Consider the following 13,743-nt stretch of genomic DNA (forward strand, 5'->3'; position numbering starts at 1 on the left):
TTCAGTGTGTGTGTGTGTGTGTTTTGGGGGTTTGGGGTGGGGGGTGGGGTAGGTATGTGTGTGTTTGTATTTCAGCTTCTGAAAACAATCAGAAATAAAATGGTACCATTTCATGATCTTTTTATATGTAAAAAACAAAAAAACAAACCCAAAACCCAACAGACTTAGTCTTTTATGCAATGTGCTTCAGGTACGCAGCATGCTGATGATCACGATGTTCATCCTGGACTATCTGGAGTTGACAACTTGCCACAAACCTACAACTGAAGACCAGCAGCAGCAAGACCAAAGGGCAGTAAACAAGCCTCCAGCAATTCTGGATTACAACAAAAACATGGGTGCCATGGACCATCATGACCAACAGCTGCAGCCCTACGATGTCACAAGGAAAACCCTGAAGTGGTACAAATAGCTGTGTGTGCATTTTCTACAAACTGCCATGCTGAATGCACACATCCTCTACAAAAAAGCAGGCAACAGCAGTACACTCCTGGACTTCAGAAGGATGTAATTAGTGCCATGATTTTTGGTGACCAAGACACTGCTAAAGATGACCACGCTGTTTGTCTTGTGTGGACGACACTTCATCCCACCTACCCCACAGAAGGCCTGGCCACAAAGGAGGTGCAGTCTGCTGGAAGAAAGGACAAAGAAAGGATGTGGGGTTCTACTGCCCAGACTGCCCCAGCAAACCAGCACTGTGTCTTGAAGACTGTTTCTGCAAGTACCCCACACAGCGTTTTTACTGGCGATAGATCCTGGGTGAGTACACCCTTTTCATTCTTTGTGTGGACTGTGTTGGAGTCTTATGCACCTGGGCACCGTTGCTCAGCCTTGACTGTGTGTGTGGTTGATCACAACAGTCACAAGAAAGACAGGTTGATAACCTGGTTGATACTGTAGCACCTACATGATGGAATGACAGTCCCCCCTTTTTTTTTTTTTATTAATGCATTTGATGGAATTTTTCTGTCAGATTGACTCATTATTTGAACATGTGAGTATCAAAAACAAAATCTTGGTTCATTTTCCTTTCATTTGATATATACTTTTATGCACTTATCTTCAGTACTTTTTGAAATATAAGCAAATTAAAATCATTGGCGTGTTTTTCTTGTTTTTCTGAAAATTTTCTCAGCATAGGCCATAGCAAAACGTACTAGCAGTGAAGGGGTTAAACCAAACTAAATCATAATCCCACATCTGATTTTTTTTTTCCTACAATTTTTCACCAAAAATCTATGCAAAACGCCCCAGGCAGAAAAACTGGGATCTGAACCCAAAACCCTCTGATTGGAAGTCTACTGCTCTTATCACTTGCACCTTGGCACTTGGCACTTGGCACCTTGCACACACACACACACACACACACACACACACCACACACACACACACACACACACACACACACATTTTCACTTACTTTGAGGAAGACACAGGAGGAGTAGAATGATCTTTCTTGGACTTCTTGGCAGGAGGATTATCTCCATCAGCTTTCCGCTTCATAGCTGAAACAAAAGAAAATTGTTCAAAGCTTTTAGTCCAGTCATCTGCTCAGTTATCTAAGTAGATTTTGTTCTTTGTTGCTAATGATAATGTGACAAGGACTACAGCAATTGTAAATGAATCTAAGATTCTGAACAGACATGCTTGCATAATAACAACCCCCACACATGTGTGTATGTGTGTGCTGTATGTGTTGCGCGGCATGGGTATGTGCATCTGTGTGTGTGTGTGTTTGTGCATTTGTATGCATGTGTGTGTGTGCGCGCGCACATGCGCACACGTGTGCTGCTTGAGTATGCGCATCTGTGTGTGAGTCTATGTGTGTTTTCAGGGTCAGAATTGAGGTCAAGTGAGAAAAGTATAGTACACACAAACACACACTTTTTTTTCAAAGCTCACTTGTTGTGATAAGAACCTCTCAATTTCATCAAAATGGCCTATTTCACTCTGATATCTAAGTAACATATAATGTATGGCACAAGAGTCTGCTGGATCAACACTGATGAAAAACAGGTCTTGGATTCTTGGAACAGATTAAGTCAAGACGGCAGCACTAGATTTGGTCCAGTTTCATTGTCAGATAATTGGCAGTCGGGTTGCAACAGCTGTAATTAGTGAAATAACTGACTAATACACACGTTTTATGGTGTGGTTTTTTGTTGTTGTTTTTTGCTGATTCAATGCCCGCATCGCCTAGACCTTTACCGACTAGTTGAGGCAATTTTAATGAAAAAATCTGTGCCACTTCTTGCCTTACCAGCTGAAAAACATGGATCAGTGTACAGAACAAGCACATGGGTTTTGTTTCTCAAGAATTGCAGGATTACCCCCTAAAAATTTCAAAATCCAGAAATCATTATTTCGTAATCGGGACTGGAATTTTTTAAAATTCCAGAAAATTTGTAATGGCTGGCAGCTATGCCTCTGCCTTCTATTTCCAAAGAACTTCCCTTTGCCTTCCATTTTCTAAGAAATTCTTCCTTCCATCTCTTTCATCTAAGAAATTCCTCAAATCTTTCAAATGTTCCTCTCCCAAGAAATACCTCAAAATATTCTCTATCTTCCATCTCCCAAGAAATATCTGGTCTACCTTCTATCCCTCAAGAAATTATATATTTTCTTTGTCTCAAATCTTCCAAGAAATTCAAGACCCTCTCTGCCTCCTATTCCCCTTGTACCTTATCTCTCGGAAAAAAACAAAACAAAACTTCAAAGCCAAACAAAAAAATATATCAAATAGGCAAATAACACTGCAAGATGGACAGTGAGAGCCCATCCCAGTATCTACAATCTCACTGCCTAATCACCAGAGCAAAACAGCACAGACAGTACATCAAAGACTGCAGAAAAGAGAAAGGCTTGCTCCAAAAAAAAAAAAAAAAAAAAAAAAGAAGAAGAAGAAGGAAAAAAAGACTTGTCTGCAGTGATTATCATGACCTGTTCAATCAGAAAGTCATGATACAGACAGTGAAAGTTTTAAATTTTGACAGGTCTACATTATGATTATAAAATCATGAAATGCTGACGGACATGCTGTTTTAACATTGAATTTTTAATTCCAGCAAGCAACTTTTGGTTCACCAAACGCTTGTTTCTGATAGTGAGCTCTGGTGCTTTCTGTTTTGTTAGTTTCAGTTTCAGTAGCTCAAGGAGGCATCACTGTGTTTGGACAAATCCATATAACTACACCACATCTACCAAGCAGATGCCTGACCAGCAGCATAATCTAATGCACTTAGTCAGGCCTTGAGGAAAAAAAAAAGTAAATAAATAATAGATAAAAAGGATTACTACTAATAATATGTACAAGGCGCAAAAACTTGATGAAGTCAACTGTAAGCGTACAACAACAACAACAACAACAAAAAAGCAGGAATCACACATGAAGGATTTGTCTCCTGCTATTATCATTATTATTTCAGTCTGTACCACTGAGTCTCAGGACATTCAGTGGATGAAAAAATGCTTAAATGTTGGACCACTGAAGCAGCATAAAAATGAGACATCAAAATATCTTCCTCTAACACAAACTCAAATACATCACATTATCACCTCATCTATCACATTTACACATTATCACACCTATCTACTTGTTATCAGTTATCCTTTAAACTGTTAATTACTCCACTTATCACTTCAATATGCACAACTTGTGCATTTAATACCTGTTCATCTGCATGCATCTCATTATTCACAAACACAAAGAAGAATAGTATAATCTTACACTTGGAGTCAGTGCCATCGATGCCAAAGGAGGATGCCGCCCCTTTGCAGTCTCCCTTCTCTCCAAGTTTCTTTCTCTCCATCCTCTCCTTCTGTGTGAAAATCATGGTTAAATGATGTAACTTTATAAAGAGCAATACACAAACATTTGTGTGTGTGTGTGTGTGTGTGTGTGTGTGTGTGTGTGTGTATGTGTGTGTGTGTGTGTGTGTGCAGATGTGTATGCATGAGTGCATGTGTAGACAACATACTGCGAGTCAGTTTACACTGGGATGGTGGAGGAAAAAAACAACAGTTGTTTCTTTTCAACCTTCCCCCTCCTTTTTTCTTTTTTTTTTCCAATGCTTGGAAGCATCGCTTGTGATGACATATGAAGAGTGAGAGTGATCGCTCCCTCATGCATGGTGGCTGAGTTTCTTTCATCTCAAACCCTCAAAACCCACTGCATGAAGCAGTCAAAGAACCAAAAGACAGCCGTCTAGGACGAGGAAGATCATGGATGGGGCAAGCAGAAGACACAATCCAGCTAGTATGCCGACTACAAGACCTGAAAGAAACAAAAGAATGGGAGAAAAACCCCGAAAACCTCAACCATCTATTCAACACAGCCATTTCACCCAATCTAGGAAGACATTGTTGGGAATGGCCAGAGGGCAAATTGATGCGGAAGTGAAGCTACTAATAGAAGAAAACAGTAAAGAAGAGGACATCATCATATACACAGATGGCTCAGTCACCAAAGACCAATCCGGTTGTGGATTCACTGCGAAACAAAACGGAAAAACAATTTGGGAAGAGAATGCTGCCTACAAAGTCACAACCTCCAGCCTAACGATGGAAGTTGAAGCTGTGACACATGCCCTCCAGTGGCTATCGTCCATCCATATGCCCGGAAACCAACATGCCATGATTCTAACCGACTCAATGAACTTCATACAGAAAATTGAAAATGGAATGGGAAGCCCAGAGTGGCATAAGGCAATGCGCAACTTTCAGATTAAAAAACTCACATGGTCATACTGCCCGGGACATGCAGGTGTTAAGGGAAATGAGCGAGCTGACAGACTTGCTGGTAACGCAACAACGAGCGGCCTACATCTAGGAAAATCGGAAATCCTCAGAAAAGTCAAAGAATATCGAAAAGAACAGGTACAAGGCCATCACACCATCGATCACCTCAAAGAAATAAAAGAGAGAGGGAGCGGCCATACATCTAGCATGAAAGGTAGAGCATGATGCTTTGCAAATCAAACAAATATCGGCATCATTTCCAAACCAACATTGTGCAAATTTCTTCAAAACGGAACAGAGTCTCTGTGGGCTTTTCCAAATACAGTAGACTGAGCAACACACTAGACGCCACGTTCCTCTTGCTGCCAATCAGTGGCAGCCTCTGTGTGTGTGTTTGAGTGCATTTGTGCATGCGCGAGGGTGTAAGCGTACACAAGTGTCAGGAGAGTTCTGTGCACGTGCGTATGTGTGTGTGTGTGGGGGGGGGTGGGGGTGTGGGGGGAAGGGGGGGGTAGAGGATGAGGTATGTGTGTGTATGTATGCCTACTGTGGGAGCAACGAAATATTGGAACGTGCGGGTGTGTATATATATATCTTTGTATATATGTGTGCGGGGTTGGGGGTGGGGGATATGGGCGTATGTGTGTGTGCTTGTACAAGTAAGTGTTCATCTGTGTGTGTGTGTGGGTGGGTGTGTGTGTGTGTGTGAATAGAATAGAATAGAATAGAATAGAATAGATTTTATTGTCATGAAACCGGAAGGTTTATAAGACACAATTGCAATGGTAAATGAATGAACGAATGAAAAACACACAATTTATCAATCAGTTAATGCGGTAAATTGCAGCAGCATTCATACACAAATTTTCCTAATCTTGTTTGTATATATTCATCATCTGTTAGCATCACCTGACTGGGAATATGTCCTGTGTTATTCGAATTTTGAATATCCTTTAAAAATTGTTGCCTTAAGGTTTTATATTTAATACAATGATCAAGAAGATGGATTTCGTCTTCCAGGATGTTACATTTGTTGCACAATCTGTCTTCTTGTGGAATATTTAAATATCTACCTTTCTCAATCTTTAGGTCATGCGCGCTTATTCTGAGTTTTGTTAAAGCTTGTCTGTGTTTTGTATCTGATATATTTAAAAGGTAGGTTTCAGTTTTGTATTCTGCTACAATCGTATTGTAAAATTTTAGCTTTAATGTTTTTTCTCTTTTCTCTTTCCAGTATTTGATATATTCATTTTCTAATTTTTTATACACGACGTATTTCAGTCTATGTATGTTGAATGTGAATTGATTTTTCCAAATGTGATCAAGGCCTATAATTTCGAGTATCTTTTTAACAAAAATCAACCATGGGGAAGTTGTATTTTCTTGTTGGTACATGGACTTATATATTTTGTTGATGAGGGAAGTTTCTGGTAATTGAATAATGTGAATCCAATATGTAATAATTTGGCACATTATCTTTAAACTTATTGTGTGTGTGTGTGTGTGTGTGTGTGTGTGTGTATGTGCCGTGGAAGCTGTGATACGTAGCCTAGAAATGAGTGTGTGGAGGAGGGGGGTAGAGGAGGTGCAGGGTAGTGTGTGTGTGTGTGTGTGTGTGTGTGTGTGTGTGTGTGCTGGGGCTCATGTACGTTTATGTGTATTTGACTGTGCTTTCATGTCTGTGAAGCTGCATGTTTGGTGCGTGTCTGTTGTGCATGTGTGGGTGTATGTGTGGATGTGATGTGTCTCCATGTTTTGCATTTATTTGCTTATCATCGTTGTTGTCTTTTTTATTTATCTTTTTTTTTATATATATATATTATTATTGTTGTTGTTATTATTATTACTACTACTACTACTTTTTTATATTATAATTATAATTTATTTATTTATTTATTTATGTACGCTTATAGCTGACTTCATCAAGTTTTTGCGCCTTATACATATTATTAGTAGCGGTAGTTTTTTTGTTGTTTTTTTTCTCAAGGCCTGACTAAGCGCGTTGGGTTACGCTGCTGGTCGGGCATCTGCTTGGCAGATGTGGTGTAGCGTATATGGATTTGTCCGAACACAGTGACGCCTCCTTGAGCTACTGAAAACTGAAAACTGAAACTTTCATCTCACTGCATTTTTAGCAAATCACTTAACTGGATATGCTGAATTTTTCAGTCAATAAAGCGTAGGTAAGCACCAATACTTTCTCTGGAAAGGTACATTTTGTGCATGTCAGAAAAATGTATGAAGAATCAAAACCACACTGTAAATGAAAGTCTTGATCCACTTAAGACATGCTGTAATGACTTGGGTCAGCTAAGCGCAACCACAAAGGTGATGAATCAACAGTTTCCAGTCAAGATTTCACAGCGTTATTGTCTTATTTCCCACATGAAACAAAATCACAACTGTTGAAAAAGGTGAGGGGAAAAAGCATGCAGTGTTCATGGTAGAACGGACATGGGGTCTATCAAAACCCACTTTCCTGCAGCCAGTAAAGACAGTGGTACCTGTGACCAGACCATTACTACAGGAATATCTCCTTTAGCGGACAGTGTTTCTACTTCTGAGTCTGGGTCAACAGGTGGTGGCAGGTGCCATGATGCTGAAAATATTTTTCACATATCAACATTATGAGAAAACTGTGTGATGTGTGTTACCAGCAACTTCATTTGAATACTGTGCGAAATGTGAGAGGGGAAATATCTTATTTAAAACAGGAAAATGACAAACTGAAGACAGACTCAGAGAGGTGTCAGAAATGACTGGCAAGGATGGACTGGAGGAGGTAGTGAGGAAAGCCAAATTCCAGGCAGCAAAGGCGGAGAGATAGGTGAATAATTTGGAACAGTACACTCAACAAAATAATGAGTGCTTGGTGTGCCTGGGTCTCATGATGAGTCAATTGAGGACTTAAGAATAAAGTGTTAAACTAAAGGAAAAGCTGGAACTGTCATGGCTGGAGAGCAGGGACAAAGAAGTGATTCATTGCATTGGAAAACACATAAGTCATTCTGCAGTGAAAATCAGGTTCCTGGTACTGAGGTGATACAGACGAAACAATGACTTAGTGGCAGTTGGCCAAGCAGAGCAAACCGATAGGCCTAGTTTGCATCAGTTTGACATGGTACAGTATATGACACCAAAATATATATTAGAATTCAAATAAAATATCTTTGATGTCATTGTTTAAAAAAAAAAGCTGTATAAAAAGTTAAAGTACACTTAACCATTAAGTGCAACCTATATTTTTTGTTATTGTTGTTGCACTTATAGAAAGATCCTCATCTTGCCCCTCTCTTCGTCCATTAACTCTGTGTAGCTTTGCGTAAGAGAAGCAGAGTAGGAAGAGAGATAGGCAGAGACAAAACATTACCATGGAGAAACACACTGTCTTCTGCAATTAGTCCTGATTTAATACTTTTCTACGTTAAATTCATTTATTCATTTTTACATGACATGCCCTTTTCTTATTCAAAGTACTCCACACAGTATTCTGTTTCTGAGAATTAAAATATATACATTTAGCATGATTCAAGCTTAAAACATCAATCAAACCACAAATCAACTTACGTGATATGGTCTTGCCAAGAAAGGGGAGTTTTAATTATACTCCCTGTTTGGTGATATATACTAACTTACCATGTCAAACCAATACAAACGAGGCCTATCAGTTTGCTCTGCTTGGTAAAAATTTTGCACCGCTAACAGTGAAAAGACGCCCCGTCGTACCCGATCTGCTCTTGACCAATCAAACGCTTCTAAAAGCTACAAGTGCTAAATCAATCCGTGGCCATCAAGAACGCCCCATGAGAACCATGCCAGAGAGATGGGGATAGACAGGTGGGCATTCGAGTTTGACATGGTAAGTATACATCACCAAACAGGGAGTATAATCAAAACTCCTCCTTTTGATATCATATACTGTACCATGTCAAACTGATGCAGAATTTAAAGCAAATGGAGGAGAGCAACGCCTACTGGTTCGCATGGGGAGCCCTTGTAACCGCGACAGCAGTGTTAACCGTGATAAAGGAAATCCCCTTGGAACTGTCAGCCCTGGTCATACGGAAATCCCCGCGGTAGAAGTTGATAAAGGGATTCTCAAACTGCCAGAAGGCTGCTGCCAAGACATGCTGCAGCGGTACCCAATGCTGAAAAGCAGCCAAAGTGGTTATGGCCTGCACTTCGTGTGCTCTGGGATTCAGACAGCTGAGATCTCGGTGTGCATGAGAGTTGGATGTAAGAATAACTTGGGAAACCCAGCCGGAAATGGTTCCTGCAGCAATGTCTTTCTTGTAATTCTCGTTGGGAAAAATGAGAAGACGTCTCTGAAATGAACGCCTGTGGCGAGACCTATCCCAATAGTATTTGAGGCATCGAACAGGGCAGAGATGCCTATCCTCACTGTCTTGGGCTAGGATATCAGACAAGGGTCTTGATTCTTAGCTAAAAACTCTGGAAGGAAATGGAGTATGAGGGAACCATCTCTGTAGAAGGCCAGATCCTGAGGCATTCCACTTAGACCTTGTATCTCGCTTCTATGACAGCCCGTGGCCAGCAGCAAAAGGAATGTGATCTTGAGGATAAGTCAAAAGGAATGGTACCCAGTGGCCTAAAGGGTTGCTTTCAAATGAAATCAAGCACCAGGAACAAGTACCACGGGGGTCTCTCCTGGGGTTTCTAGATTCCTTAACTCTCTGCCTGCTCAGAATGACGTGCCGTAGTGTAGGATTCGGCGGATCGCGGAATATTTTTTCATACACTCAGCAGTGTTCAATTAAAGGGAAATTAATCAGGCTGTCTTGAGGGATCAGTCTAGGAAAAACTGAGTTATTTCCTCTTGACCGTTAACTGCGTGAAAGGCTTTTTTCCCTAGACTTCTAGACTGGGTGATAAGTCGATCTTTACATAACCAACCAGTGTTGTGATCTTTTTTTTTCTTCTTTTTTTAACAGTTTGTTGTGCAACATTTGACTTCAAACTGATTCATGAGAATCAGGGAACCTTACTGTGTGAGAAAATCATCTTATGCTGCCTTATGGATTAGCTGATGGATATGACATGCGTGGTGGGTGCAGTATACCTATTTTTCAATTTTTTTTGGTTTTTCAGTATTTACTGACATAATTTAAAATATTTTTAAAAAATGTTTAGCAGCATTTAATGAGAAAACTGTTTAAAACTGTTAAAAGAAGAGATGGTAAACATTCTAGAGATATATAATTTGTATGTCTTTGTCTCTGTGTGAAAGTGTGTTGAATTTTTCAAATATGTCCACATTTACCCATCACAGTAAAACTGCACCCACTATTTAACTGCGTCTGCATAGAGTTAACTCTCTCCGGACGAAGGAATGCATGAGCATTCCTACATAAAATGTATTCAGTTTCAGACGACGGAATGGAATAGCATTTTCAAGAAATAAAAATCCATCATGCGCTGTACACGTGATTTTGTGATTAGCCAAGCAGAGTGGCAACGCTTGGCGGACCCATCACGAGAGAGGTGTGTGTGGGCAGTATTTGAAATTGTGTATGTGGCTGAAACCGCCAGGTGTTAAAATCACTCTGAGCAGGGTATGAAAGACAGCCTACAAGCTTCAGAACAAAAAGATAAGTGATTTTTCTGTGAAGTTGATTAATAATTTGTTATCGCGTTATTGTTTAATGTTTGAATTACTGGTAAATTATTGAGAGGGCTCAAAACTTGTCATCGCATTGTTGTTTAGTTGTTGAATTGTTAGTGAATGACAGAGAGGGCCTAGAAGCGGTGCAGCACTGGCTGGGAGCGCGCGCGGGTTGACTGTTGTAGTTATGCAACGCTTGGCAGACCCATCACGAGAGAGGTGTGTGTGGGCAGTATTTGAAATTGTGTATGTGGCTGAAACCGCCAGGTGTTAAAATCACTCTGAGCAGTGTATGAAAGACAGCCTACAAGCTTCAGAACAAAAAGATAAGTGATTTTTCTGTGAAGTTGATTAATAATTTGTTATCGCGTTATTGTTTGATGTTTGAATTATTAGTAAATTATTGAGAGGGCTCAAAACTTGTCATCGCGTTGTTGTTCTTGTCATCGCGTTGTTGTTGTGGTTCTTGAATTGTTAGTGAATGACAGAGAGGGCCTAGAAGCGGTGCAGCACTGGCTGGGAGCGCGCGTGGGTTGACCGTTGTAGTTATGCAATGCTTGGCGGACCCATCACGAGAGAGGACCTGTATTTTTCTGCAAAATAAAATCTGCTATACAAAAACACCCAGATGCACCCTTCCACTGGCTAAGAGGAGACAACCTGACAAAATCCCCAATCCCACGGCTTTCATACAGTACCAATGGGATGAATGGCTGTTGGGTTAAACAGTCACTAACTGCATGCAGTCTGGCTTTAGGGCGACACCAGGCTGACGGACTCCACACAGATGGACATCCATTGCCTTTCCCTGATAAGAGGCTCTGTCAGGGCGACCGAATTTTTTCCCTCACCACATAGAACACCCTTCTATGGATACCAACAAAACCCTGTCTTGCGTGCACCTCGGGGATCAGCTGCATAGCACGAGACATAAATTGAGATCCCCAAAACCCCAAAACAGGCGTGGCAAAAGAGGTGGGAAAAGATTGTGCTTAGGTAGCAGAATGACAAAAGCAGAGCGGCTGTCAAAGAAATTCTTTAGAATTGGCAGTTGGAATTGTTCCAGCGCGAGAATGAGAATTTCAACAATTGAGAAATTGGCATATGATTTTGACATTTTATGTCTCCAAGAGACCAGGACAAGTGCAGACAGACCAATACATTTTGAGAATTTCACAGTCTTTCAAAGGAATGAAAGAAGAGGAGTAGCAATCATACTGAACAAAAACCTAAAAAACAAAGTTTCCACCATAAATGTAGAGAAATGGTGTAGCAACTCATGTGAACTAGTGGGGGTGCGTCTCGAAAAACCTGACGGAATTCACACAAGCATCGTGCTCATCAATGCCCATGTTCACCCAGGAACCTGCACAACAAAAGAGGATTGGGCCTTTTTAGAGGAAACAGAGAACGAACTTGGAGACTCAGTCATTATCTGTGGAGACCTCAATGCAAGATCGAAGCTATGGGACCAGCGGAACACCAACCCACAAGGACTCGCACTTGAAGGAATGATAGGGGAAATTCTTCTTAGCCCATTAACAACCACATCCCCAACTCGCCTTGGAACAAGACAAGGGGATAGTGACAGTGTGATCGACATCGCTCTAACATCTCCAAAATTCAGAGCAGAAATTAATGCAGAGACGCTTCCACACCAAGGCAGTGACCACTTCCCAGTAATGTTCAGTCTACAGAAACTGTCAGATAAACCCTGTATGAAACCGCATGATCCATTTCAGTATGAAACCAAAGAGACAACCATCATAGAAAAATTAAGACGCAGAAGAAACAAAAGAACGGCACTGAACAGGATGCAAACTACTCAGCCCCCATGGTGGAATACTGACACAGAGAGAGCCTGGATAGAAAAACATGCGGCTGTCAAACTTTGGCAAAAAGAAAGAACAAAACCATCCCCGGACAAAGATATTGAAACAAAAATGAAAGAAAAAACTAAACAGTTTGAAATCATTGCTCAAGAGGCCAAAAATGACAAGTGGAAACAGTTTTGCGAGGCACTCAGTTATGACTCAACATTGACAGAGTTCTGGCAATTTTATCGTCGCATGGAAGGGAAAACGTGCACAACAACCCCAGTCATGGTAGACACTGATGGAACCAAGCTTAAGACAAACGAAGAAAAAGGATCCGCCCTGCTCAAACGTTTCATACAACAGAGCGATCAAAGAAACTTAGATGAGAAAAAGAAATATGTTGAGGAGTTAAACCAAACCCTTATGCAGACTGGACCTGATGATGACTTGACAATAGATGATCTAAACGAAGCAATAGCTAAATGCAAGAAAGAATCAGCTCCTGGCCCAGACAAAGTTCGCTACTCGGACATCAAGGAACTATCGGAAGAAGACAGAAGCAACCTTTTCAATCTATATCAAAACAGTTTCCACAATGGACATGTGCCGGAGGACTGGACACACAGCTTCTTAAAACCCATACTAAAACCAGGAAAGGACCATCATCAGGTATGTGGCTACCGGATCCTAACCATGCAAAACATTGCAGGAAAGCTCATGGAACGCATGATAGCCAGGAAACTTGCAAGGGATCTTGAACACAGGCACATTCTCCCTTCAAATCAAGGTGGTTACAGAACAGGCAAGTCCACATGGGAAAACGCAGCTGCTTTTGCATATGAGGTGTATGAAGGATTTCAAAGAAAAGAAGAAACACTAGCAGTAGCAATCGATCTTTAAGATGCCTACAATAAGGTCCAGTTTGCGCACCTCATGGAGCTGCTACTAAGGTATGGAGTAAGTTTGACACTGACAAGATGGAGAGCAGCAGCACTTCAGGAAAGAACCGTCGTCCTACGCCTCGGAGATTGGATGTCTGCACCTTCTAAACTATCCATGGGACTGCCACAAGGGTCTCCGCTTTCTCCTGTCCTCTACAATGTCTACACGAAGGGCCTTGCAGACTTAAACAACAATGGAATAGCTCGGGTGCTTACTCTTGCGGATGATGGCCTGGTCTTCAAAACTTCGAAAGATGCTCAGGAAAGAACTAAAGCCGTCCAGAAACAACTAAACAATATTGCTCAATGGTGCAAAGACACAGGATCTTCCATCAATCCAGCGAAAGCCCAAACGTTGCTGTGCACCCTCAACAACAGAACCGCGAGCAAATCACCACCTTCTGTGTCACTCGATGGGATTCAGATCGAGAAAACTGAATGCCTACACTACCTAGGAATACACTTCGACAGGATGCTGACCTTCAGAAAACATACGGAAAATACTGTTCTCAAATGCAAAAAGGGCCTTTCAGTCTTAAAAGCAATGGCAACCAAATGTATTGAACAACGCCACCTCTTCCTGCTATACCAATCACTCATCCTCAGTGTGATCGACTACGGA

At 41.1% G+C, this 13,743-nt stretch overlaps 1 protein-coding gene across 5 annotated transcripts in view; it reads right to left on the reverse strand.

Annotated features, from left to right (window-relative positions):
- LOC143279974 (general transcription factor IIF subunit 1-like) overlaps nucleotides 1-13,743 on the reverse strand; it is a 153,967-nt gene that overhangs the window by 14,210 nt on the left and 126,014 nt on the right. For 4 of the 5 annotated variants that reach the window (XM_076584369.1, XM_076584368.1, XM_076584366.1 and 1 more), the window contains 2 exons: nucleotides 3,731-3,821; nucleotides 1,424-1,508 (listed from right to left, as the gene is read on the reverse strand). In XM_076584369.1, the coding sequence (XP_076440484.1) occupies nucleotides 1,424-1,508; nucleotides 3,731-3,821 (176 nt within the window). The remainder of the gene's footprint in view (nucleotides 1-1,423; nucleotides 1,509-3,730; nucleotides 3,822-13,743) is intronic. The other variant, XM_076584367.1, reaches the window with a different exon arrangement.

Source organism: Babylonia areolata, chromosome 3, assembly GCF_041734735.1.
Source record: "Babylonia areolata isolate BAREFJ2019XMU chromosome 3, ASM4173473v1, whole genome shotgun sequence".
Lineage (NCBI taxonomy): Eukaryota > Metazoa > Mollusca > Gastropoda > Neogastropoda > Buccinidae > Babylonia > Babylonia areolata.